Source organism: Corylus avellana, chromosome ca2, assembly GCF_901000735.1.
Source record: "Corylus avellana chromosome ca2, CavTom2PMs-1.0".
Taxonomy (NCBI): Eukaryota; Viridiplantae; Streptophyta; class Magnoliopsida; order Fagales; family Betulaceae; genus Corylus; species Corylus avellana.
The window spans coordinates 8,421,833-8,449,603 of record NC_081542.1 but is presented as its reverse complement, the minus strand read 5'-3'; the positions used below and the strand labels follow the sequence as shown (position 1 = coordinate 8,449,603).

Here is a 27,771-nt window from a genome sequence, read left to right as displayed (position 1 = left end):
CTCTGTTTTTCTCTTACCATAAGAAGTCGTTGCTTTCTTTCTAGCCAACATCCTAGTGTTTTTTATTTCTTGGCCATTTCAACGATGGATTCCCTATAAAATAAAAAAATAGTGCTATTTCCGCTCACCATCCTTTTTGCCTTTTCTTTTTTGGGGTCGACCTCGTTGTCGACATGTAAGATCGATTCCCCGATTAAAAAACACCATCATTGATTCATTGCACCGTGAACCACGGGGATACTTCATGACCCTTACGGTTTAAACTGACCCCATATGTTGGCTGTTTCCAGCCTTCCAGGGGCACCATTGCTACAGCATTCATATTCCGGCCATTCATCATGTATGACTAAATTTTAGCTAATAGCCTAATATTAATGACTTTTTTATTTTTTATTTTTATTATTAAGTATAGATTGTTGAGCTTAGCAATGTAGCAGCTTAGCAAATTCTTAGTCACCTTGACTAGCCGGATGTAGGGTTTTTTTGCTACATTGCTCTTAGTGATATTTGTAGAAATAATAATATTCTGTGTAGGAATGATATTCATCTTGGACATATATTTTTCTTCCAATTCATTTTATTTTTAAATAGTTTTATTAAAAAATCACGTGTTTTTCACATATTATTTAAAAAACCATGTGTTTTGTAATGGCTAATATAAAATCTTGTGAGAACACATGTTAAAAGGACATAACAAATATATAGACCGAGTTAAAAAAAAAAATTCTTTCAATCCAATTTGGAGAAAACTTTGTGTCCACCGAGAAAAATGAGGGCATCAATTCGGTTATTTTGTAAACAATTTCAGGGAGAGAAAAGCAGCAAACAAAACAAAAATAAAGAAGTGAATTGAAAGAGCCAAAGATTCACCTGTGCAATAATACTCAGAGTTTAATTTGGTTAATGATTGAAAGATTTGCTTGTCAATGTTCATAATGTTGACTACGATGATGAAGTTGTGATATAGAGAAATTATGAAGTGAAGACTAAAATAAAAGAGTAGTTATAGATACATAAGTTTTTTAAAACAAAATCATTAACAAATTGCCGTAAAAAAGCAAATATTAATTCAACAGTGAAATTAAAAGGAGCAAAAACAAATAATATTTTAAATAATATAAAAAAAGAATAGATAAACAGATGTATAGACCGTATGGTGGCTTTCAAAAAACCTATTAATCAAACTATATAAAATGGGTTTTAATTAGCCATTTTACATCAAAATTTAGATTAACCAATGTGAATGCTAAAACAATCAACTTAAATTTTCAAGTGATTCATACGAGAACCGGTCAAACTTCTATATAGGAGTTCTTTATTTTCAACTTTCCTATCGCTGCCCGAACTTACAAGGTAGTTAGGTGGAAATAAAACAATATTTCTGAATGGGATTTACTAGTATATCTTCCAATTCATGCTGCTTCGAGGAAGAGAGGATTGGTGTGCAGGCAAGGCATTTTGCAATCTAATATTCATGGTGTCTAATATATAGATGGTATTTGGTTGTAGATATAATTGTTATAGGATATTGTGGTTTCCCCTTGATAGGAATAGGATAGCCAGATCATACAAGTTATATATAGAGCTTCCTAATAAACCCTAAAATGTCCCCAATTTTATCGCAGGTTCATCCCCACACATCTTGAGAACTGTTCAACAAATATGTTGTACACTGCCTGACAAGCTTACACTACGGGAGCTCTGGCACATGACTGAGGCCGGCTAACCGTAACGCATTTGATTTCTTTGGCTGGTCTCTCTATCTCTTTCTTTCTCCATTATGCACTGTGTTTTAAAATATTAATTAAATTATTAAATCAATCATTTTTTATCCGTTTTAGCTTTTTGAATATATAGTGATTTAACATGCACACGAAGAAACCCTCTTAAACGTGCATGTAGTTAATTAGTCTCTACTTATATATTGTTTCAGGATAGCAAGTAAACTGGAATGGGGAGCTCTTTATGTTCTTGCAAAGGATGACGAAGGTTTCTTAGCTAAAGAAGCTGTGAGGCGTTGCTTCGATGGAAGCTTGTTTGAATATTGTGCCGAGGTTCAAAAGAACCCTCCTATTGGCAAGGTGGCATGATGCTCCAATTATAAGACGACATCCAATGCAAGCATCTTTGTGTTGGTTATTGGAACAGTGGAACATATATATTTCTTTGAAGATTGAGGCATAGATATGCTTGTATTCCTTTCTTTTGTAAGGTTAGACAGAGTGCTTTGCTTTAAGGGGTGGTTTATTAGCCTTTTATCATAGCAGTGAAGAATAAATGAACTAAAATAATGTATAGTTTTTCCAATTCCTAGAGCTGCAATTAAATAAATTAACTAAAATTTGACCTTATATAAAAAAATTCCAACCATTGATTCTTACACACACAAAAACGTTATTTGGATCAAACAAAAGCACCAAACACACACAATGGGAACAAGGTGGCAATGGAGTCTCTCCAAAGCCTCAAGAAGATAACAATGATGACTCTTAATTAGCTCTATTTGGTGACTCTTCTCCTTCTTGAAGCAGAATCCTTCATGTGCTGAAAAACAGGGGAAGTAAACAGACAACTCCAGCCTTATCAAACCAAAGTCTTTGAGCAACAGAATAAGGGTTGCCAAATAGAGCTGTTAGTTCTCCATCAATCCCCCTACCTCATGAAAACCGTGGGGCTGCATGAACATCATAACACTGTTTCCATTTCCGTTGATGTTATCTATTATCATAAAATTAATTAAACTGATGAATTTATTTACAAAAGGAATATTAATTAGTGACTATATATATATATTGTTTTCAACAACGAAAAGATCAAAGGACTACATATTTGTAATTAGGTGCTGCAAATGTTAAAAGTGAGAATAGAAATGAAAAGAGAAATAAAAGTATACCTGCAAAATGGATCTTTGGATGATATCAGTACTTGAACCCACGGACGAGGGTTGTCAATGAGCTGAACCGATCACTAGCTTACACCTAAACGTCATCTGCAATTCTCGAAGCATCTGTTCCAATTCTGAGTTGGGATGTAACACCTCCACCTTTTGCAAGGCAGTCAAACTCCATAGTTCCGGAGGGAGCATTGTCAATTCACGGCATGATTCGATAACCAAATATCTAAGGCATGTCATTGCACCTTCCTCTTGTTTCCATTCTTTAACGTCATTTAAACGTCGCAATTCAAGGACTTCGAGTCTAGGAACTGAATCTCCAAAGACGTGCAGATTTCTAATATCGTAACACTCTTCTAATTTCAATATCCGAAGATTGGGAAGGTTTCCCAGCACTATCATGCCGCCACCTTCTGCTAACCGAGTATTTTCTAAGGTTAGATGAGTGATTGTCAATGGAAATGAAATCGAATCACTAGGAGGTATTGTGAATGCATCGATTGTCAATTTTTGAAGATAATGTAAATGATGAAGGCTTTCCAAAAAATGTACTGCTTTGTTGTCATCTTCAAAAAACAACCCCTTGTAGATAAATTTTATTTCTAGTTCCCTAACACAAGGAAACTTGTCCAGTTCGCCAGCAAGCTCTCCAACATACCAACATGTTGAAGTGGAAAGGACTTGGAGGTTCCATAGAACTTCATCCAAATGGTAAGGCAACGGCAGCAACTCTTTCAGATACAGATTCCTTAAGCGCTGCAGCTTAAATATCCCGCTTACCCTACGAATTACTGGATGATATTCATCTTCTAAATGTCCACCCTCTATGACAAGTGTTTCTAGATTCCTAAGGTTACCAAAGGAATCCGGAATAACACTTACTGACTCAGATAATGTTATCCTCAAGTACCTCAAGTGGATCATTGTTTCTATGCTTTTGGGAATGGAGTGGAGTACTATACAGCGCTCCAAATTAAGCACCCGAATCAACTTGAAGTTTTCGACGAACAAATTCAAGTCTCTATCTTTGACTTTGCAAAATAACAACAAAGAACGAGCACATGGAGGATCAAAGAAGTTTAGGACATTGTATAGAGGAAAGCTACCATCACCATGGAAGGATAGTCTACGAGATTTGATGGGGAATGAAAGGTTACCGGCTCTAAGTAGCTCAAGAAATTTGTCTTCCTTGCTCTCGGATATGCAGAGGTCTCGCAGAAGATCATGAATACGACATCTCTTTAAGCCTCCATCTGTCGCCCTGCTACCCACTTGGATCAAGCTTCGATCAATGAGCTCCTCCAAGTAGTCTTCGGCGACATCCTCTATGCTTCTATTGCCCGTGTGCTGTATGAATCCCTCAGCTGTCCATAGCTGGATCAATTGCCTTACGGGGATCCCAAAGTCTTCCGGATATACACCAAAATACAAAAAGCATGGTTGCAAACGTCGAGGTAAGTTGGTGTAGCTTAAGGCCAAAATGTCTTTGCAGATTGGATTAGCCTGATCAGTAAGGAACCAATTTACATTGCCAATTAATTTGGACCATTCTCGGTATGTCTTCTCTTTATTTGCTAAAAGGCCCCCTAAAACCACAATGGAAAGTGGTAAGCCACGACAATCATCTGCGATTTTTCTCCCTAGAGTTGCTAACTCGGGAGGACATGTTCTTCCCCGAAACACTTTCTTTCTAAAGAGCTCCCAACTTTCGTCTTTGTCAAGAAATGGGAGAAAGTAGGGTGGAGTAGAGCTTGCATGTGAAGCTACTTCTTTTATGCGGCTGGTGATCAATATTCTACTTCCATTCATGTTATCAGGAAAAGCAGATCTTACTTCATCCCAGACTTCTGTATTCCAGATGTCGTCCATGACTATTAGGTACCTCTTTCTTAGCAAGCATTTGAACAACTTCTCTTTTAATTCGTCGACACCCAACTGATCTTCTAGTGTTCTCCGCTGATCTGGGATTGGCATCTCTTTCAAAATTTTAAGCAAGAGCTCTCTAGTTCTAAAATCTTGAGATACATACACCCATGCACAGCACTGAAAGTGCCTCTTGACGCAAACATTATTGTAGATTTTCCGGGCAAGAGTTGTCTTCCCCAGGCCTCCCATTCCAATGATCGAAATGACATCAAACTTACGATCCCCTTCAATAAGTTGCTCCACCACTGTCGATGAGTCATCAACGAAGCCCACCACGTCATCTTCCTCGACTTCTCTCCTACGCTTGTGTAGTGCCTCCGCTGCCGCCGCCGCTGCATCTACACTCTCTGTGGCTCTTTCAATAATGCCATACCTTTCTCTATTGTTGTAGATTTCATTGATTTCGTTCTTGATGCGTGCAATCTTTCTTCCAACATCTCTGAGCATCTTTGCGTGCATGGGGCTACTAAGCATCCTCCCCATCAGGCTCCTCTTCTTGTGCTCTGCAACCTTGAGGATGAACGTGTCGATAACATCCTCAGCCTCGTAAGCCACCTCCCTGATCTGTCCGACTACCTCCTTCACTATTGGATGCTCATTCCGTTTCCCCACGGAGCTCTCCAAGAAGATATTTATCAGCCTAAGCTCCCTATGGAGTGACTTGACTTGATCCTCCACTCCACCAAAGAAATTTGCTTCCTTTTCGAGTTGCTGGGACAAGTACTCTACGAGGGAATTAACAACATGGTCGGCCATATTTCCTTATAATATTACCTCCCATAAATCTGCTAGAAATGTTGGAAAGCTGCTAACAAACTGTTTCTCTCTCTCTCTCTCTCTCTCTCTCTCTCTCTCTCTCTCTCTCACTGTATTTGGTCTTTACTGTTTCTTGGTTGCAGATGCTAGTGATAATTAAGGAGAAAAAGAAATAAGAGGAAAGGAAAGAGACCCTCAGTGATGTGAAGAAAGGGTTGCTCAATTTGGTTATTGGAAAGACATTGACAGTCTACAGAGAATCCATTTTTGGTTGATTGGGGGAAAGCTGGGGTTGGTGGGTAGGGAAAGAGAAAAAGGAGTGCAGAGTTCAAAAGAGTTGTGCTACTTCCATGGTTGTTCCTCTGTTTCTATCCTGCCATAACAAGTCATTGCTTTCATTTCGACGTTGTTTCCAAAAAGTAAAGTGCTATTTCCACTCACCATCCTTTTTCTTTTTGTGGTCGACGTTGTTGCCGAAAGATAAGATCGATTCTGTGATAAATTAAACACCACATCATTCACCGTGAAACGCAGTAAACAAAACAAAAATAAAGAAGTGGAATGCAATAATACTTGGGTTTAGTTTGGTTAAAGATTGAAAGATTTGCTTGTCAATGTTCATAATGTTAAAACAAAATCATTAACACATTGCCGTCAGTCTCACAAAAGCAAATATTAGTTCCGCAGTCAAAAAGACCAAGAAAATAATTTAAATGTGTTACACCATATGTTTTAATCAGTTCATGTCATTCCACACGTGTTTGATTGAAATACCACCATTCTCCAAATATTTGCCTAAATTGATTTGTAGTGATTTTTATTGGCATGTCAAAAAATGTATATTTGAGAGTGTGTATAGTATTTTTCTTTGCTTTATGTTATAGAGAGAATGTTTGATCACGTGAACGGTGATAGAGTTGCACGTGACCCGCTCCCAACTACAACACTTGCTCTTTGCGTCGTCATTCCATGACTGATGAAGGCTGTCTTCATAAATATTAGATTGCAAAATGTCTTCAATTCCAGCACGTACAGCAATCCTCTCTTCCTCGAAGCAGCATGAATTTGAAGAAATACTAGTAAAACCCGTTGAGAAATATTGTTTCATTTACACCTAAACCACCTTGTAAGTTGTAAGTTCGCGAATTGACAGGAAAGTTGAAAATAAAGGCCTCATATATAGAGGTTTGACCAATTCAAATTTAGGTTGATTGCCAAATGGAGCCTTAGGAGACAAGTCCAAAATTGATTCTTTCAAACGTGTGAATTATGAAAATGCTTCCTAATTAGTGCCTAAAATGATTGAATTTACTTGATTCAATGCATTATCTGCCTTTGCAATAATTACTTGATTCAATGCATTTAATGTCTTTTTATCATAAGCATAGAAGAGATAACATATTAGAATTAAATTTACTTTTTTTTTTTTTATTAGTGTAAGTTTTTAAGATAAGTAGTGATTTAATAGGGTATTAGAGCAAATGTTGTTAAAGTATTGATAAAATTATTGAATTTACTTCGTCCAATAAATTTAAACTTATGAGACAAGCATAGTATTAGAGCCAAAGATCCTGAAAGCTGAGTAACTAAACATCTCATAATAGTTATATTTAGCTATTATAAGCTCGTTTTTGTCTCTGATAGATTAACTTCAAAATAGCTAGCTAAACTACACTAGATGATTTGTTTAATGTTTGCTCACTCCCTTCTCTATCCCTCTCTCTGCCCCTCCCATCCTCACCTTCTCTGTCAAATTCGTTAGCCCAACATCATCCTCTCTAGATTTCTCTTCTCATTGCAACTCACCATCCCTCTCTCTCCGAACACCGATTCAGTCGGCCAAAGCTCAATATTTCAGATATATTCAACCTAAAAAATTGTTTACAAATCCTCCAGCTTAAAGTCATTTGTCTAGGTTACATTACATACATAAGCAATTTGAATTGAGAGTTTATTGGGTTAAAAAATATATATAACCATTTTAAAAAAATGACCGTTAAAAATAAAAAATAAAAAAGACCTTTTGAAAGAAATATTGTCGAAAAAATACAATCCTTAAAAAAGAAATAGAAAAAGATAAAAAAGAGTAAAAAATATATATATTTTAAATAATATAGAGAAAGAATAAATAATAAAATGTATGGTGTGTTTCAAAACCTATTAGCTAAACTAGATAAAGTAGGTTTTAGTTAACTATTTTACATAAAAATTTAGAAAAACCAGTGAGAATGCTACAGGCTCTGTTTGACAATCAACCCAAATTTTCATGAGAACTGGTCAAACTTCTATATATAGGAGGCCTTTATTTTCAACTTTCCTGTCGGTTTTCAAACTTACAAGGTGGTTTAGGTGAAAATGAAACAATATTTATTTCTCAATGGGGTTTACTAGTATTTCTTCAAATTCATGCTACTTCGAGGAAGAGAGGATTGGTGTGCTGGAATTCAAGGCTTTTTGCAATCTAGTGTGTTTAGCAACCATCATCCATTACCACGAAACTGTTCATGTTTGGTAAGAAAAAAATTGAGTGTAATAATTAGTATAGAAAAGTGAAAAAATAGTATTGAAAAGTGAAAAAGTTTGTTTTGTATTGATTTTTTAAAAAAATTTAAATAATAGTAAAAAGTAAATGGTGTGATATAAAAAGTGAATAATGTGATATAAAAGTGAGAATATTTGTATGTTGATTTTTTTTTAAAATGAAGTGAATAGTGTTTGAGAGGGGGGTGTTACTTAACAAACAAACCTAATATTTAGGCGACAAGTCCAAAATTGATTCTTTCAAACCTATGAATTTGGAAGATGCTTCCTTGGTGCCTAAAATGGATTATAATAAAAAACAATTAGTTTGTTCTCTATTGTCAATCTCTGGGGGACCCAAATTAAGAAATGCATTGTATAGTAAACTTTGAACATTCTGATTCACTGAGATTTTTATAGAGACCTTCCTGTACGGGTTTAAAGGAGGGTGGGGATGCTCGGACCCACTATCATTCTGCCTTCGCATTATTATTTGATTCAATGCATTTGTTGCCTTTTATCATAAGCATAGGAGAGATAACATAATAGAATTAAATTTACTTTTTTAAAATTTTTTTTTTTTTTTTTTTTTTTTATTAGGGTCCATTTGATTTGCGGAATAGACTTTTGGAATGAAATGACTATTCCTATGGAATAATCATTTTTTTGTTTGGTAAAGGCCTATATTTTAAGAATAGTTATTCTCACGAGAATAACTAATTCCTTACGCAAAGGAATATCTATTTCTCTAAAACATGAGATGAATAACTATTCTTGAGGGAATAGACAAAGTTTTCAACAAAATCAATTTTTTATTTTTTTATTTTCTCTCAAACTTACAAATTAAAAAAATAAAAGAAGAAACAATCTTGTGGGAAGCCAGCCACCCAATGCAGGCCCTAGGGGTGGTCGCGCCACCCCCGGATTCTTACCGGGGTGGTCTTGACACCCCGATGGCATAGGGCCTCGCCAGTCGCCACGAGGGCCTGAGGGGGTGGCTCGGCACCCCAATGCCTATTGTGGGTGGCCGACCACCCAAACCTTCAACCTTTTTTTTTTTTTTTTTTTTTTTAAAAAAAAAAATAATAATAATAATAATTTTGAAAAAATTAGAAATCATATGGGCTTAGATATTGGAGTTTATGCATGCACTGGAAAACTTTTGACGCTCTTGCTACTTTGCAATGATCATGAGAATGGGGAGAATGCCTCGAAAAATGTGTTGTTCACATCATACCAAAAATTGTTATACCTAAAATTGTTCTAACTGCTGTCTTCATAAATTTTAGATTGCAGCACGCCTTCAATTCCACCGCACCCATTGAGAAATATTGTTTCATTTCTACCTAAACCACCTGCTAAGTTCCCACACTGACAGGAAAGTTGAAAATAAAGGCCTCATATATATAGAAGTTTGACCAATTCTCGCATAAGAATTTGACAAGTCCAAAATTGATTCTTTCAAACGTGTGAATTAGGAAAATGCTTCCTTGGCACCTTTAGTTTGTTTTCAATCTTTGAAGGTGGTGGAAAGAAATCCATTGTATATATAGTAAACTTTGAAGATTCTGATTCGATGAGATTTTTATTGAGACCTACGTGTACGGGGGATTAAAGGATGGGATGCTCTGACCCATTATTATTCTGCCTTTGCAATATTACTTTTTTTTTCTTTTTTTTTAGAAAAACATAACATTTCATTCAATAATACCACGAGCATAAAGCTCTTACATCACAGAACAAAGCTCTGAAGCAACCATAGTATAAAGCTACAAGATTACCAGGTTTAGTACAAGATTCGAGACCAATCTGCTAACCCATGACTAAAATCAAATTTCATACTAGATCTGTGATAGACAGACTCAACCAAATGCATAGATAGCAATTATTCCTTGATCCTGAGAGCGGAAAGACTCTCATGCCGAAACTCTTCATCCTTGACCCAAAGGCTAGGATAATGATCACATCAACAACCCAAAGGTCTGGACCAAAACTAATTAACCCGAAGGCGACATAGATCAAGTGAGAGAGGAAAAAGCTTTATTACAAGCCGAACAAAACAGGTAAATTAAACAATACAGGGAAAAAACACGCGCCAAAACACAAATACATCTTAAAGAAGCAACAGAACAGGGAAATAAAACAAGAAAAGAAACAGCACACTTCGATCACGCACACGCCGGGAACCGAAAACCGAAGGGGCGTTGAAAGCTCATCGAGGCGGGGACGCGTCGAAAGGCCCAACAGTGGACCATGGGCGGCGAACAGGCGCGGAGAAGACCGGCAAAGCAGGACTTGAAAACAACCACAAACAAGAAAAATGGAAAAAACAACAAGGAACCACCAAAACAGGGAAAAAAACAGGGAAAATGAGCACAAAGTGGGAAGACGGTAGCTGAAAGGGATCGGAGCCGAACCCGTGCAGGCCGGAAACCGCCGCGTAAGGGGCGTGGGAGCTCGACGCGGTGGGGACGCATGAAAGAAAACCCTAATAGCGGGCAGCGAAGCAGCGACACAGGTCGGCAGTGAGTCAGTGACCACAGACAAAATTCGAACCCACAAAGAGCCAAAATAAGGCCAAGGAGCCCGCTACAGAAAATGTAGGCAGGGGAAGAAAAAGGGCAAGGAAGGGGCAAAAATGGAGAAAACAAAGGGGGAAAAGAGCGGCAAGGAATGGGAAGAGAGGAGGCACCGAGGCTAAGGTATCAGGTAAATAACTAGCACCGGAGCGAGGAGGACGAGGGGAGGAGGGGGGCAGCCAAACGGCCAACCCTCCTCCCCTATGTGGCTGAAGGGTTTCGCTTTTCTCTCTGGAGGCTAGAGAGAAAAGAGACAGCTAGGGTTTTTTGTCGTTTGCAATATTACCTGATTCAATGAGAATGGGCAAGAGAGCACTTAAGAATAAATGGGTGTTTAGATGTAATATTGAACCAAACAGATCACAACCAAGGTACAAGGCACAACTAGTTGTAAAAGGGTTGGTCAAAAGAAGGGCATTGATTTTGATGAAATTTTTTTACCCTTGATAAAGATGTCTTCTATTAGAGTTGTTTTGGGTTTGGCTGCCAAAATGAATTTGGAGATCGAACAGCTTGATGTGAAGACTGCTTTCCTTCATGGTGACTTGGAGAAGGAAATTTATATAGAGCAACCAGAAGGGTTCACAGCTAAAGGCAAAGAACATTTAGTGTGTCGGTTGAAAAAGCGCTTGTACGGACTCAAGCAGGCACCAAGATAGTGGTATAAGAAGTTTGATTCCTTTATGGTTGATCATGGATATGTCAGAACTACATCAGATCATTGTGTATTTGTGAAGAGATTCTCTAATGGAGAATTTATTATTCTCTTGCTATACGTGGATAACATGTTGATTGTTTGTCATGACAGTAGTAAAATTGACAGACTGAAGAAAGAGTTGAGTAAGTCCTTTGCTATGAAGGGCTTGGGACCCACAAAGCAGATCCTTGGTATAAAGATCTTTCGTGACTAGAAGAAAGGAAAATTGTGGCTATCACAAGAGAGTTATATTGAAAAGGTATTTGATAGGTTCAACTTGAGCAAGGCAAAACCGGTGAGCTCTACACTTGCAGGTCATTTGAAGTTGAGTTCAAAGCAAAGTCCTACAAGTGAGAAAGAAAAAGATGAAATGAAGAAAGTGCCTTATGCATCAGCCATGGGTAGCTTAATGTACGCCATGGTGTGTACGAGACCTGATATCTTTGGTTTTCAAAGCAAGCACCCATACCTTTTTAGAGTGGTCAACAATAAAAGTCACATAATAAAGTGCACCACCTAGAGTTAAAGTGTTCATAGGGTAGACATCAGTGTGAACTAAAGCAAGAATAGTAGACTTTCTTGATGAAAAGGATTTTCGAAACGAAACTTTTCTTTGTTTTCCAAGAAGACAATAAGTATATGGTATTAGTGACATACCTTTATTATTAGGGAGGAGTTGCTCCTTGGCAAGAATCTGAAGTCCCTTCTCACTCATTTGACCAAGCCTCTTGTGTCATACCACAGCGGAGTTTTTATTTCAATAACAATCGCATCACCCTTGACTAGTTTTGCATTTGTCTTATAGAGAGTGTTAATCTTTTTTCCCTTGGCTAAGATAAAAGAACCTTTATTTAGTTTCCACTGTCCACCTCCAAGGTAATTGTGGTAGCCTTCATCATCAAGTTTCCCAATAAAAATCAAGTTGAAGCGCATTTCATAAACATGTCTCACATCGTTGAGAATCAATTTGCACTCAATGTTGGTTTCTAGCTGTATATCTCTCATGTCCACAACTTTACACTTTACTTCATTTCTCATCTTGACCTAACCAAAATCGCCACTAGTGTAGGAAGAGAAGAAATCTCTATATGGAGTAATATGAAAACATCCTGCTGTATGAACTACCCATGTAGATTCATCACATGAGAGATTAGTATAAGCTTCATCAAAACGCAAATACCACATCACCATCAGATGCAACTACTACAGTGTTTTTTTTTTTTTTTTTTCCTTGACGTTCTTTGTCTTTGTCTTTTTCTTTCAATTGTTCGATTAACTTTCTGCACTCTCTTCTTATATGCCCAAGGTTGCCACAGTGAAAACATTTAGTGTCTGTTTTTTAGTAGGACTTTCCTCTTGACTTGTCACGACCGTCATACCTACGAGGTTTTCTGCTTTTACTTCTCCCCTACCTTTCTGTAACAATTGCCTCTGAATGAAAAAGAAATGTCTTGCTCTTTTCTTTTTGCCTCTTCATTGAACATGCTGTCTTTTACCATACCTATAGTCAGTGGCGGAGCCAGCTATTTTATATTGGGGGTGCCGCTAAAATTTTTTTTGCATCCTAAAAATTTTCTTTACCCTAAAAATTTAGTAATTCACACAATATATGTATCACACAAAATATCTATAAAAGTTCATAAATATGTGTTGAAATTGATATATTAGAAATGTAATATGTCGATACTATATCAAAAAGATAAAAATACCAAAAAAAAAAAAAAAAAAAAAAAGTGTCTAAAACTGCACTTTAGAGAGTCTCTGGCCATAATCACTCCAAGAAAAACAAGAAAAATTTGACCAACTACACATCATTGAGATATTACATTAAACATGTGATGTGCGTTAAGTTTGAGGGTGCTGTGGGTCTAAAAAAAAATTAAAAAATTAAAAATCCTCTTGGCACCCTCAAGGTACCATGTGGCTCCGCCACTGCCTATAGTTATCACACTGTTGGGAGCCGAATTACTGAGTGACACCACCAAGGTTTCCCAATTGTCTGGCAAAGAACTCAACACAAGTAATGCTTGCACCTCATCATCTAGTGCAAGTTTTATGGTAGACAACTCGTTCAATAATTCCTGCACATTACTTAGATACTCTGTAACACTATGTCCATCTTTGTACTTCAATTCACAAGCCTTTAATAATTGAAACAATTTTGTTTCACCCTTTTGCCTAATTGGTTTCTCTCAATCTCATTGGAAATGGTGATGATCCGTGCATATTAGAAATTCATATTTTTAAATAGTTTTATTAAAAAATCACGTGTTTCTCACAAATTATTTTAAGAAATGCTAGGTGCTCTGTTAGTGTTCTTTTTGTGTCCTCCTCATCCTAGGTTGCCTTATACTGGCTAATTAAAAAAATCACGCGAGAATACATATTAAGAGACACATGACAAATTTATAGGCTAAGTTAAAAATTTTCTTCTAATACAATTTGGAGAAAACTTGTGTTCATTGAGAACAATGAGGGCATCAATTCGGTTATTTTTGTAAACAATTTCAGGAAGAGAAAAGCAGCAAACAAAGCAAAAATAAAGAAGTGGATTGAAAGAGCCAATCGTTTGCTTGTCAATATTCATAATGTTGACTATGATGATGAAGTTGTGATGACTGAGAAATTATGAAGTGAAAGACTAAAGTAAAAGAGTTGTTACAGATACTACATTTTTTAAAAACAAAATGATTAACAAATTGCCGTCATAAAAGCAAATATTAGTTCCACAGTCAAGAAACTAACAAAAATAATTTAATCATACATAATAATGTAACAAGCTAACAACAAAGAGTAATAATTTAAAATTACTATTTTAAACAAGAGTGGTGGAATTCTACGGGGCATAAATTTCTAGTAAACTTATGTAACCCGACCTCTAAAAGTGACAGATGTCCCTTACCATATAAAAAACATATTTTGTGACATAATATAACTTGAAAATTCTTCCTAATTAAAAGAAACCCCAAGGAGATGAAAGGCAGCAGAACTCCATCCAGGTGTCAAAAGATGGAATTTTAATCTCTATGGCAAAGCTTAAACCTGTTAAGCTACAAGATTCTAAAGCCAGATGAGTTCAGAAATGTACATCAGAAAAACCATTCAAAAGAGTTTAATGACAAAAATCCAAACATTTAAACAATGGCAATCCTTGGCACACTCCTTTCCTTTCCAATTGGCCCAGTATTAATAGCAGATCCTGCATGCAACCAGAACAGAACATGCACATGACAGGCTTAGAATTACATTCAAACCATATTGTTTACGAATTCTCCGGCTTAAAGAACAATGGCGCCTTCTGTTGATGGGTTGGTCATACTTCTAACAATGCATGGAAAGACTAACAACGATGATTCCCAGCTCTGTTCATCCAAATACGTGCATATTCTCCTTTTTTCTAATGGTATCTGAAACAGTCAGATGCAAACTGATTAGAACAGATTAGCGGGAGATTACAGTGAGACACAGGTAGTATCATCAACTACATCCATTAATTGCATTCCATCAAATATATAACAGAATATGGAGCAACCAAACCCACAATATATATATTGTGGAGCATATATGATATATGGAGCAACCATTGTAATAATACATCCTCAAGATATATACGGCTGTCATAAAGTTCAAAAAAGGAAGAAAACATTGGAATCTCCTACCACTCATTCCAACCCAAATGGTCACAGGATTATCCAACTTCTTTCATTTACCTTTAGCAGCAAGAATTTGTATTCTGTGAGAAATACGATTATCCTATATATCTTTTTTTGTTGTCCGCTTTTGGAAGTGATGCACTAATATTGAATTTCAAACTCTGGTAGAAAGCAATTGACTGCATGAGAAAAGGTGGAGGTAGTTTTTCTTTTAACAAATGGGTTCCCTTTTTTTTTTTTAGATGAATTATCACCTTCATTAATAAAACAAACCAAGAACACATCAACAACTAATACATGCCTGATTAACAGACTGAAAACAACCTACACAGAGGCCAAAAAACAACAAACAGCAGAAGAAACTCTAGGTAACAGCCCAAAACAATTAAACCAAACCCTTACAGAGGGCTAAACAATAGCGTCAAATCAAAAACAAAAACCAACAAAACAGAGGAAAAAGACCCTATCCTCAAACAAGCCACATATAAAATCTGCAGCAACACTCTTATAGAGGAAACAGATTATCCTCAAAACCATAAACAAACCACAGAAAACCTGCAACATATCATCAACAAAACAGACTTTTAGACAAGTTCCATAAGGAGCAGAGTAACATATTCTCCCTAGTCCTTGGGAACTTTCCTTTCCCAACAATTCTAGCACGAACTTCCCACAATACTTTCTTCAAAATCTGCTCCTCAGTGTGTGGATGGCCTGCATGCTTAATTTCATTTCTAGTGCCCATATGTTATAAACTGCAGAACCCAAAGCAAGCCTTTAAGAGTGTTACAACTCCAAGAACTACATTCCAACTGAAGAATATCCTCCCATATAATAGGGGGATTAGCCACTTTGCATCTAGTCATACAAAACTTCCAAATTCTATAACAAAAGCTGCATTCAAAAAATAAATGGTTTCGGCTCTCCATTTGATTTCTGCAAAAACAGCATTGAATATCTCCTCTATAACCTCTACTCAGCAACCTTTCTCCTCCTGTAACCAACCTATCCTTCATGACGGTTCTCTTTTAACAATGGGGATATATTTGGTGCCAAATGGTGGCATGTTCTGACCTGGTCAAGGTTTCAATGCAACAGTATTTATTGAGGTTCACCAAAACAGGAAGAATAAAGTTCAAAAAGTAAAAAAATGAAAAAACAAGAAGAATCAAGTTCAAAGGATCATACGGAAAGTCAACGATACTATGGCATCTATGAAAAAATAGAACATACGAAAAGTCAGCCATATCAAACCAAAGTCTTGAATCAACATAATAACGGTTGATAGCTGTTAGTTGTGTACTGCTGTATGTTATATATTTGGGCTTCTCCCACATTGCTTAAGTGTGGAGAGGTTTTGATGCAGATCGGACAATCATCTGCAGCCCTTCAAAAGGCTCTATTCGGAGTCCCGTTCAAACGCCTATGTTATTTTCATTGGTTTTACGTTTTAGTCAATCCCCGTTCGAACAGATGTTTGTCCCGTTCGAACACATAGCTTTGTTTTTCGTTTTATTTATGTTAGTAGGTCCCCGTTCGAACAGCTATTTGTCCCGTTTGAACGCGTAGCTTTGTTTTGCTTAAACCGACTTTATTTCATGTTTTATTCGGTTTAGGGTTTTAGGGGTCTATAAATACATGCTTATAGCCTCCAGAAACGCCGTCGTTGATAATATATGAGTTTTGTTCAATAAGAAGACTCAGAGTTTAGCGTTCTTCTATTTTCCTTCAAAATCTAGAGAGTATCTAGCATTTTAGAGAAGATTTTTTAGATTACTTAATAGAATCGAGATCTAGAAATACCTATCCGTTCTTTCTTGTTGTTATTCGTTGCAGCCCACCAAGTCACGTTGCATCAAGTTTTAGTAATTGCCTTATATAAATAAGCCATTGTTTGTCCCATATTGCTAAGGAATGAAATATATTCTTCATGTTATCTCTATAAATAGAGAATACTCTTATGTATTCAAATAATTCTATAAAAGTAAAAGATGTAGCCTATAGGGCTTTAGTATATAGATGTTGGCATATTGCCGAACGACCTTAATCTTGTGTCTCTTTATTTATTCCGCTTTATATTTTCACATTCTAAAATCTATTATGTATTGGACCTCCATCAATCGTCCTTCTAAAAATCGTGAGGCTGCTCTCCTGCATGAACATCATAACACTGCTTCCATTTCCGTTGAAGTTCTCTATTATCACATAATTAATTAAATTGATAAATTTATTTTCAAAAAGAATAGTGACTATATATATATTGTTTCAACAACGAAAAGACCAAAGGACTACCTATTTATAATTAGGTGCTGCAAATGTAAAAAGTGAGAATATAAATGAAAAGGGAAAGAAAAGTATACCTGCAAAATGGGTCTTTGGATGATATCAATAGTAATTAGATGCTGATCGAGTTGGGACGAAAATCAACTGAACCGATCACAAGCTTACACCTAACCGTCATCTGCAATTCTCGAAGCGTTTGTGCCAATTCTGGGTTGGGACCTAACACCTCCACCTTTTGCAAGGCAGTCAAACTCCATAGTTCCGGAGGGAGCATGGTCAAATCACGGCATCCGCAGAGAAACAAATATCTAAGGCATGGCATTGCACCTTCCTCTTGTTTCCATTCATAAAAGTCATACAAAGTTTGCAATTTAAGGACTTGGAGTCTAGGAAATGAATCTTCAAAGACGTGCAGATTACTAATATCGTGACACCTTTTTATTTTCAGTATCCGAAGATTGGGAAGGTTTCCCAGCATGACGCCACCTTCTGTTAACGGGAGTTCTCTTAAGGTTAGTTGAGTGATTGTCAATGGAAATAAACTCGAATCACTAGGAAACATTTTGGATCCCACGATTTTCAATTTTTGAAGATAACGTAACTGGTGAAGGCCTTCCAACAATTCTACTGCTTTTCTGTTTTCTTCAGAATTCAACCGCTCGCAAATAAATCCTATTGTTAGTTCCCTTAGACAAGGAAACTTGTCCAGTGCGACAGCAAAAGTTTGCTCTCCGTCATACCAATATGTTAAAGTGGAAAGGACTTGGAGGTTCCGTAGAACTTCATCCAACTGGTAAGGCAACGGCATGACGTCTTCCAGATATAGAGTCCTTAAACGCTGCAGCTTAAATATCCCGCTTACTCTAATTGGTACTAGAGAAACAAAATCAGGATTTAGAGATAGAGATATTGAAATGGCAAGTGTTTCTAGATTCCTAAGGTTACCAAAGCAATCTGGAATAACACTTTCTGACGCAGATAATACTATACTCAAGTACCTCAAGTGGATCATTGTTTCTATGCTTTTGGGAATATTGGAGTGGAGTATTATACACTCCAAACTAAGCACCCGAAGCAACTTGAAGTTTTCGACCAACATATTCAAGTCTCTATCTTCGACTTCGCAAAATAACAACAAAGAACGAGCACATGGAGGATGAGAGAAGTTTGGGAAATTGTATAGTGGAAAGCTATCATCACCGTGGAAGGATAGTCTACGAGATTTGATGGGGAATGAAAGGTTACCTGCTCTAAATAGCTCAAGAAATTTGTCTTCCTTGCTCTCGGATAAGCAGAGGTCTCGTAGAAGATCATGAATACGACATTTCTTTAGGCCAACATCTGCCTCCCTCCAACTCACTTGGATCAAGCTTCGATCAATGAGCTCCTCCAAATAGTCTTCGGCAACATCCTCTATGCTTCTATTGCCAGTGTGCTGTATGAATCCCTCAGCTGTCCATAGGCGAATCAATTTCCTTACAGTGATCTCAAAGTCTTCCGGGTATATACCAAAATACAAAAAGCATGGTTGCAAGCGTCGAGGTAGATTTGTGTAGCTTAAGGCCAAAATGTCTTTGCAGATTGGATTAGCCTCAGTAAGGTACCAATTTACATGGCCAATTAATTTGGACCATTCTCGGGATGTCTTATTTCTATTTGCTAAAAGGCCTCCTAAAACCACAATGGAAAGTGGTAAGCCCTGACAATCTTCTGCAATTTTTCTCCCTAGAGTTTCTAACTCGGGAGGACATGTTCTTCCCCGAAACACTTTCTTACTAAAGAGCTCCCAACTTTCGTCTTTGTCAAGAAATGGGAGAAAGTAGGGAGGAGTAGAGCTTGTATGTGAAGCTACTTCTTTTATGCGGCTGGTGATCAATATTCTGCTTCCATTCAAGTCATCAGGAAAAGCTGATCTTACTTCATCCCAAACTTCAATATTCCAAATGTCGTCCATGACTATTAGGTACCTCTTTCTTAGCAAGCATTTGAACAACTTCCCTTTTAATTCGTCTACACCCATGTCTTCTAGTATTTTCCACTTCTTACGTATTTGCATCTCTTTCAAAATTTTAAGCAAGAGCTCTCTAATTCTAAAATCTTGAGAAACATACACCCATGTACAGAACTCAAAGTGCCTCTTGACGCAAACATTATTGTAGATTTTCCGGGCAAGAGTTGTCTTCCCCAGACCTCCCATTCCAATGATCGAAATGACATCACACTTACGATCGCCTTCAATAAGTTGCTCCACCAGTGTCGATGAGTCATCAACAAAGCCCACCACGTCATCTTCCTCAACTTCTCTCCTACGCCTGTGTAGTGCCTCCGTCGCCACTGCCGCCTCTGCATCTACACTCTCTGTAGCTCTTTCAATGCCATACTTTTCTCTATTGTTGTAGATTTTATTGATTTCATTCTCGATGCCTGCAATCTTATTTCGAACTTCCCGAAGCATCATTGCGTGCATGGGGCTATGAAATATCCTCTCCACTAGGCTCCGCCTCCTGTGCTCTGCAACCTTGAGGATATACATATCAATAACATCCTCAGCCTCGTAAGCCACCTCCCTGATCTGTCCGATTACCTCCTTCACTATTGGATGCTCATTCCGTTTTCCCACGGAGCTCTCCAGGAAGATATTTATCAGCCTAAGCTCCCTATGGAGTGACTTGACTTGATCCTGCACTCCACCAAAGAAATTTGCTTCCTTTTCGAGTTGCTGGGACAAGTACTCTACGAGGAAATTAACAACATAGTCGGCCATATTTCCTTATAATACTCCCTCCCTTAAATCTGCTAGAAATGTTGGAAAGCTGCTAACAAACTGTTTGTCTCTCTCTCTCACTGAATTTGGTGTTTACTGTTTCTTGGTTGCAGATGGTAGTGATAATTAAGAGAAAAGAAATAAGAGGAAAGGAAGCAGACCCTCAGAGATGTGAAGAAAGGGTTGCTCAGTATGGTTGTTGGAAAGACATTGACAGCCTACAGAGAAGCCATTTTTGGTTGATTGTGGGAAAGCTGCGGTTGGTGGGCAGGGAAAGAGAAGAAGGAATGCAGAGTTCAAAAGATGGTTATTAGGAAAGCAGCTCCCCACTCCTTAACGAGGAAGATAAATAAGAGTTGTGCCATTTCCATGGAGAAAAGCAGCAAACAAAACAAAAATAAAGAAGTGGATCGAAAGAGCCAAATATTCACCTATATAATAATACTCGGGTTTAATTTGGTTAGTGATTGAAAGATTTGCTTGTCAATGTTCATAATGTATTGTTGACTACGATGATGAAGTTGTGATGATAAGGAAATTATGAAGTGAAGACTAAAATAAAAGAATAGTTATAGATACTGCAGTTTTTTAAAACAAAATTAGTAAAGCAAATATTAATTCCACAGTGAAAAAGAGTAAAAAAATATATATATTTTAAATGATATAGAAAAAGAATAGATAACCGAATGTATAGTGCCTTTCCAAACATATTAGCCAAACTATATAAACTTGATTTTGATTAACTATTTTACACAAAAATTTAGAAAAACAAACGTGAATGGTAAGGATCCATTTGACAATCAACTTTCCAGTGACTCATACGAGAATTGGTCAAATTTAATTCTATATAGACGGCCTCTATTTTCAACTTTCATGTCTGTGTGCGAACTTACAAGGTGGTTTAGGTGGAAATGAAACAATATTTATTTCCCCATGGGAGTTTACTAGTATTTCTTCAAATTCGTGCTGCTTCGAGGAAGAAAGGATTGGTGTGCTGGAATTCAAGGCTTTTTGCATATTCTAATATTTAGGAGACGAGTACAAAATTGACTCTTTCAAACGTGTGAATTAGGAAAATGCTTCCTTGGTGCCTAGAATGGATCATATTCAAAGACAATTAGTTTATTGTAAGAGAAATAATGAAAGTACATAAAATCGAAATTATTATATTTAAAGACAACATCTCTTTCAAGTTGCTAAACATCTAATAATAATAGTTATATTTAACTATTATTATCTCCTTTTTTATCTACAGATTAGGGACCAAGATTCCCTAGAATTTTTTTTTTTCAAATTCTAGTTTCTCAAATTTTCTAATCCTACCCGTTTCTTACGTCTAAACGTCCAAAACAAGCTAATCGTTCACAATTTCAAAATCAAATTTTAAACCCATTTCTGCCAAAATCTTAATAAAAAAAAAATAAAAAAAGGACATTCAATTGAAGGATGTATCTGGATTCCCTCAAATTGAAGGGATAATTGGAGATTTTCCAACTGTTCATTTGATCTGTTCATTTTGATCAAACGCGCTGCACAATGCCATGTGTCCCACTATAAATTAAATAATAAAATATCATTTAATTTTTTAAAAGAAAATAAAATTAAAATTTTTTTTATAAAATAATATGAAATGGTTGGCCACCCCATTTTTGTCTTATCAAGTGGCTAGCTACCCCTCTTACGTCATGGGGTGGTCAAGATTAAATAATATTTTATTATTTAATTTATAGTGAAACACATGACATTTTCTAATGGGTTGAATTATTTTGAACAGTCTAAATAGACAATCGGATCGGAGATTCATTTTGAACCGTCTAAATGGACAATCGGAGAATCTCCTTCTCCGATTAACCCTTAATGGGTGGGATTCGAATCCATCAATTGAATGTGTGAGGAACTTCCAGAAGAGAGAGGGAGGGTGGAGTGGCGGTTTTGGGTTGCCACCGACAGCACGGGTACTCCCGCCGTTCTCAGGCTACGCTCACTCCACTTCCTCTGCGCCAACGCCCTTGACGCCTCGACGGAGCAATCTGGGTCTCTCTTCCATAACCTAAGCCAAACAACTGGTACCGAAATCTCTCTCTCTCTCTCTAGTTCTAGGATTTTGTGTTGATTTTATTATTATTGTTAGTTTTTCATGGAGAGGGATGGATTTTTGTTTGGTTCCAGAGAAAATTCGAGCAACAAAAAATGGAATGGGGGTTGGGTTTTTTTCTAGGTTTTGTGGACTTTCGTGTTTCATTATCTCCCTCTCTAGATTCATTTTCGCTGAAGCTCCAAAACAACCAGGTCTGTCGACTCCAACACAACACAACACCACAGACGTGATTTACCATTTTGTACATCTTCGAGGTAGGAAAATTGAAGGTGTGGGCATATAGTTACTGCCCAGATTATTTCACATTGGAGTTCCTTCTCTTTACAAGGGGTCGCAGTGAAAAAGAATGTTGTTTGATTTTACAATGTGCAGGAAGATGCAATACATGATATTCTCGATTGTGAAGCCCTTACCACCAGCTCTGTTGCTTCATTCCCAGCAGGTTTAAGGCCTGAATGCCCAGCTCCAATACTATTTCTGCAATGCTGGAGAGGGTTGGGATCAAGCCACATATTATTATATATGATGAAGTCTTGCGTTCTCAGTCTGCTCATTGGTAAATAAGAAAAAATAAGCAAACACAACACAACACAACACAACACAACAAAACAAAAACAGAGAAGCCAATAAATACTAAGAGACCCATATCTCAAATAATTAATGATTATTTGCATGCTTACATAAAAGCAAAAGGTTGGCCAGAGTGCAATGTCCATAACATCATAAAAGATCATCATTGCAAAATGAAAAGAGAGCAACTCTCTCATAATTTATTTCACAAACAAGCTAGGCATGTTTTCACTGAACAAATTAATCACTACTATAAAATCTAGAAACAATATGGAAAGGACCTATCAAAAAATCAACGTAGAAGGAAATAAATCATAATCCATAAGTACACAATAAGTACACAATCGGAAACCGGCACGGCCAAAGCTCAATATTTCAGACATATTCAACCTAAAAAAATTGTATAAACCATAAGTACACAATCGGAAACCAGCTAGAATCACTCAAAGGGACTGGAAAAAAGAAAAAAAGACTGGTGCCGTGGGGCTGTTTAGCTTGGGTGAGAGAAAGACAAAAGACTAGATAGAAAAGCAAAGAATAAAATAATTTAATCATACATATATAATAATGTAACAAGCTAACAACAAATAGTAATAATTTAAAATTATTATTTTAAACAAGAGTGGTGGAATTTCATAAGACATAAATTTCATACAAATTAGGTTCTAGTAAACTTATGCAACCAGACATCTAGAAGTAACGCATGTCACTTGCTATATAAGGAGGACATTTCTAACATGTTTAAAGGCTGGGTTGTAAGCAGATCCTGCAACCAGAACAGAGCATGCACAAGAGGCTTAGAATTACAATTCAAACCATATTGTTCACGAATTCTCCGGCTTAAAGAACAATGGCGCCTTCTGTTGATGGTTGGTCATACTTCTAACAGCACATGGAAAGACTAAAAACGATGATTCCCAGCCCTATTCATCCAAATAGGTGCATATTCTCCTTCTTGTTGTTGAGAAACAGGGGACGTAAAACAGAGCACTCCAGCCTTACCAAACCGAAGTCTTTCAATCAGCAGAATAACGGTTGATAGCCGTTAGTTATGTACTGCTGTATTGGTCCTCCATCAATCCCCCTACCTCCTAAAAACCACATGATAACAGTAATTGAAGGGGACGACTTCATGAAAGCAATAGAGAGGAACACCATTTCCATTTCCGTTGAAGTTCTATATTATCACATAATTAATTAAATTGATAAATTTATTTTCAAAAAGAAAGTTAGTGACTATATATATATTGTTTTCAACAACGAAAAGATCAAAGGACTACATATTTATAATTAGGTGCTGCAAATGTTAAAAGTGAGAGTAGAAATGAAAAGAGAAGGAAACTATACCTGCAAAATGGATGATATCATTACTTGAACCCACGGATCAGTAATATTTAGCTGAACCGATCACTAGCTTACACCTAACCGTCATCTGTAATTCTCGAAGCATCCTTGTCAATTCGAAATTGTAATCTAACACCTCCACCTTTTGCAAGGCAGTCAAACTCCATAGTTCCGGAGGGAGCATTGTCAAACTGCGGCATCCTGCGATAACCAAATATCTAAGGCATGGCATTGCACCTTCCTCTTGTTTCCATTCTTTAACTTGTTCCAAACATTGCAATTTAAGGACTTCGAGTCTAGGGAATGAATGATCTCCAAAGACGTGCAGATTTCTAATACTGTCACACCCTTTTATTTTCAGTATCCGAAGATTGGGAAGGTTTCCCAGCACTGTCATGCCGCCACCTTCTGGTAACCGAAGATGATGTTTTAAGGTTAGTTGAGTGATTGTCAATGGAAATGAACTCGAATCACTAGGAAGCATTGGGAATTCCTCGATTTTCAATTTTTGAAGATAATGTAAATGGTGAAGGCCTTCCAAAAAATCTACTGCTTTGTTCGCTTCTTCAAGATTCAAGCACTTGTCGATAAATCGTATTTTTAGTTCCCTTACACAAGGAAACTTGTCCAGTGTGACAGCAAAAGTTTGCTCTCCATCATCCCAACTTGTTGAAGTGGAAAGGACTTGGAGGTTCCATAGAACTTCATCCAACTGGTAAGGCAACACGAACCTATCCAGATACAGATTCCTCAAACGCTGTAGCTTAAATATCCCACTTACTCGACAATCTAACAAAAAACGTCCACCCTCTATGACAAGTGTTTCTAGATTCCTAAGGTTACCAAATGAATCAGGAATAACAATTACCATAGATAATTTTATCCTCAAGTACCTCAAGTGGATCATTATTTCTATGCTTCTGGGAATTGAGTCGAGTACTATACACTCCAAATTAAGCACCCGAATCAACTTGAAGTTTTTGACGAACAAATTCAAGTCTCTATCTCCGACATCGCCAAAGATCAACAAAGAACGAGCACATGGAGGATCAAAGAAGTTTAGGACATTGTATAGAGGAAAGTTACCATCACCATGGAAGGATAGTCTACGAGATTTGATGGGGAATGAAAGGTTACCCGCTCTAAGTAGCTCAAGAAATTTCTCCTCCTTGCTCTTAGATATGCAGAGGTCTCGCAGAAGATCATGAATACGACATTTCTTTACACCTTCATCTATTGCCCTCCTACTCACTTGGATCAAGCTTCGATCAATGAGCTCCTCCAAGTAATCTTCGGCAACATCCTCTATGCTTCTATTGCCAGTGTGCTGTATAAATCCCTCAGCTGTCCATAGGTGGATCAATTGCCTTACAGAGATCTCAAAGTCTTCTGGGTATACACCAAAATACAAAAAGCATGGTTGCAAGCGTCGAGGTAGGTTGGTGTAGCTTAAGGCCAAAATGTCTTTGCAGATTGGATTAGCCTCAGTAAGGTACCAATTTACATTGCCAATTAATTTGGACCATTCTCGAGATGTCTTCTTTCTATTTGCTAAAAGGCCCCCTAAAACCACAATGGAAAGTGGTAAGCCACGACAATCATCTGCGATTTTTCTCCCTAGAGTTTCTAACTCGGGAGGACATGTTCTTCCCCGAAACACATTCTTACTAAAGAGTTCCCAACTTTCGTCTTTGTCAAGAAATCGGAGAAAGTAGGGAGGAGTAGAGCTTGCATGTGAAGCTACTTCTTTTATGCGGCTGGTGATCAATATTCTACTTCCATTCCAATCATCAGGAAAAGCAGTTCTTGCCTCATCCCATAATTCAGTTTTCCAAATGTCGTCCATGACTATTAGGTACCTTTTTCTTTGCAAGCATTTGAACAACTGCTCTTTTAATTTTTCTACACCCATGCCTTCTAGTGTCCTCCACAAATCTGATATTTTTATACCCATTTCTTCTTCTAATATCCTTTGCAGTTCTGATGTTTTCATCTGTTTCAAAATTTTAAGCAAGAGCTCTTTAATTCTAAAATCTTGAGATACATACACCCATGCACGACACTCAAAGTGCCTCTTGACGCCAACATTGTTGTAGATTTTCCGTGCAAGAGTTGTCTTCCCCAGCCCTCCCATTCCAATGATCGAAATGACATCACACTTACGATCCCCTTCAGTAAGTTGCTTCACTAGTGTCGATGTGTCATCAACAAAGCCCACCACGTCATCTTCCTCAACTTCTCTCCTACGCTTGTGTAGTGCCTCCGTCGCCGCTGCCGCCGCTGCATCTACACTCTCTGTAGCTCTTTCAATGCCATACTTTTCTCTGTTGTTGTAGATTTTATTGATTTCATTCTCGATGTCTGCAATCTTATTTCGAACTTCCCGAAGCATCATTGCGTGCATGGGGCTATGAAATATCCTCTCCACTAGGCTTCGCCTCCTGTGCTCTGCAACCTTGAGGATATACATATCAATAACATCCTCAGCCTCGTAAGCCACCTCCCTGATCTGTCCGACTACCTCCTTCACTATTGGATGCTCATTCCGTTTCCCCACAGAGCTCTCCAGGAAGATATGTATAAGCCTAAGCTCCCTATGGAGTGACTTGACTTGATCCTGCACTCCACCAAAGAAATTTGCTTCCTTTTCGAGTTGCTGGGACAAGTACTGTACGAGGGAATTAACAACATGGTCGGCCATATTTCCTTATAATATTGCCTCCCTTAAATCTGCTAGAAATATTGGAAAGCTGCTAACAAACTGTTTGTCTCTCTCTCTCTCTCTCTCTCTCACTGTATTTGGTCTTTACTGTTTCTTGGTTGCAGATGGTAGTGATAATTAAGGAGAAAAAGAAATAAGAGGGAAGGAAACAGACCCTAGCTCAGAGATGTGAAGAAAGGGTTGCTCAATTTGGTTCTTGGAAAGACATTGAAAGGTCTACAGAGAAGCCATCATTTTCGGTTGATTGGGCATTTTCAAGTTGTTTTCAAAAAGTAAAGATGAGTAGTGCTATTTTCACTCACTATCCTTTTATCTTTTCTTTTTGGGGTCGACGTTGTTGCCGCCACGTAAGATTGATCACGGGGATACGTCACAAACTGACCCCATATATGAATTTATGAGGCACCAGGGCTAGAGCCATTCACACTTGGCTGCATTCATATTTAAGCTAAGCAAACTCTTAACCACTTTAACTAGCCAAATGTGAGGTCTTTTTTGCTTCATGGCCTGGAGTTCTCTTAGATAGTTGGGATATTGCAGAGATAATAATATTGTGTTTCCTCTAGAACATACATTTTCTTCCGATTCACTTTATAGCATGGTACCACCGCTTCATGAAGTGTGGCCTCCAACCAATTGATCTACTCATTGGAGACAATACTATGTACTTTTTAAACATATGGAAAATGCATATTTTTAAATCATTTTATTACAAAACCACATATTTTATTTAAAAAATCATTTGCCTTTTACTGGCTAACTAAGAAATCATATAAATACATGCAATAATAACACATGACAAATTTATAGACTGGGTTGAAAAAACATTCCTTTCAAGTGCATCTTATGTTACTTAAAAGCAACATTGGGGTATGGTATTCATTTTCGACCAATCACAAATGTGCCTTCTTGCTTATTCTGATGATGATTGGGCCAGGTGCCTTGACGATCGCCGTCCACATGGGC

General features: G+C 37.4%; 4 protein-coding genes and 1 pseudogene across 4 annotated transcripts in view; 1 reads left to right on the top strand and 4 right to left on the bottom strand.

Annotated features, from left to right (window-relative positions):
* The window catches only part of LOC132172694 (putative disease resistance RPP13-like protein 3), a 3,036-nt gene extending 2,696 nt beyond the window's left edge, over positions 1 to 340 (bottom strand). Inside the window, exon 1 of the mRNA XM_059584244.1 lies at positions 234 to 340. Within this exon, the coding sequence (XP_059440227.1) occupies positions 234 to 340 (107 nt within the window). The remainder of the gene's footprint in view (positions 1 to 233) is intronic.
* LOC132169005 (peroxygenase-like) overlaps positions 1 to 2,090 on the top strand; it is a 13,540-nt pseudogene extending 11,450 nt beyond the window's left edge.
* Positions 2,091 to 2,370: 280 nt separating this feature from the next.
* On the bottom strand, positions 2,371 to 5,575 carry LOC132169004 (putative disease resistance RPP13-like protein 3). Its single transcript, XM_059580094.1, has 2 exons — positions 2,894 to 5,575; positions 2,371 to 2,718 (listed from the first exon to the last, which is right to left on the bottom strand). Exon 1 carries the CDS (start codon positions 5,573 to 5,575, stop codon positions 2,948 to 2,950), a length of 2,628 nt encoding a protein of 875 aa, XP_059436077.1. The 3' UTR covers positions 2,371 to 2,718; positions 2,894 to 2,947.
* Positions 5,576 to 14,505: 8,930 nt separating this feature from the next.
* The window catches only part of LOC132169003 (large ribosomal subunit protein uL14x/uL14z/uL14y), a 14,828-nt gene continuing 1,562 nt past the window's right edge, over positions 14,506 to 27,771 (bottom strand). The window contains exon 3 of the mRNA XM_059580093.1: positions 14,506 to 14,570. Within this exon, the coding sequence (XP_059436076.1) occupies positions 14,506 to 14,570 (65 nt within the window). The remainder of the gene's footprint in view (positions 14,571 to 27,771) is intronic.
* Positions 24,124 to 26,784, bottom strand: LOC132172684 (probable disease resistance protein RF9). Its single transcript, XM_059584227.1, has one exon. It carries the CDS (start codon positions 26,782 to 26,784, stop codon positions 24,124 to 24,126), a length of 2,661 nt encoding a protein of 886 aa, XP_059440210.1.

Excerpts from the sequence above, each read along its gene's own strand:
- LOC132172684 (XM_059584227.1), bottom strand. The coding sequence starts at position 26,784 with ATGGCCGACCATGTTGTTAATTCCCTCGTACAGTACTTGTCCCAGCAA.
- LOC132169004 (XM_059580094.1), bottom strand. The coding sequence starts at position 5,575 with ATGGCCGACCATGTTGTTAATTCCCTCGTAGAGTACTTGTCCCAGCAA.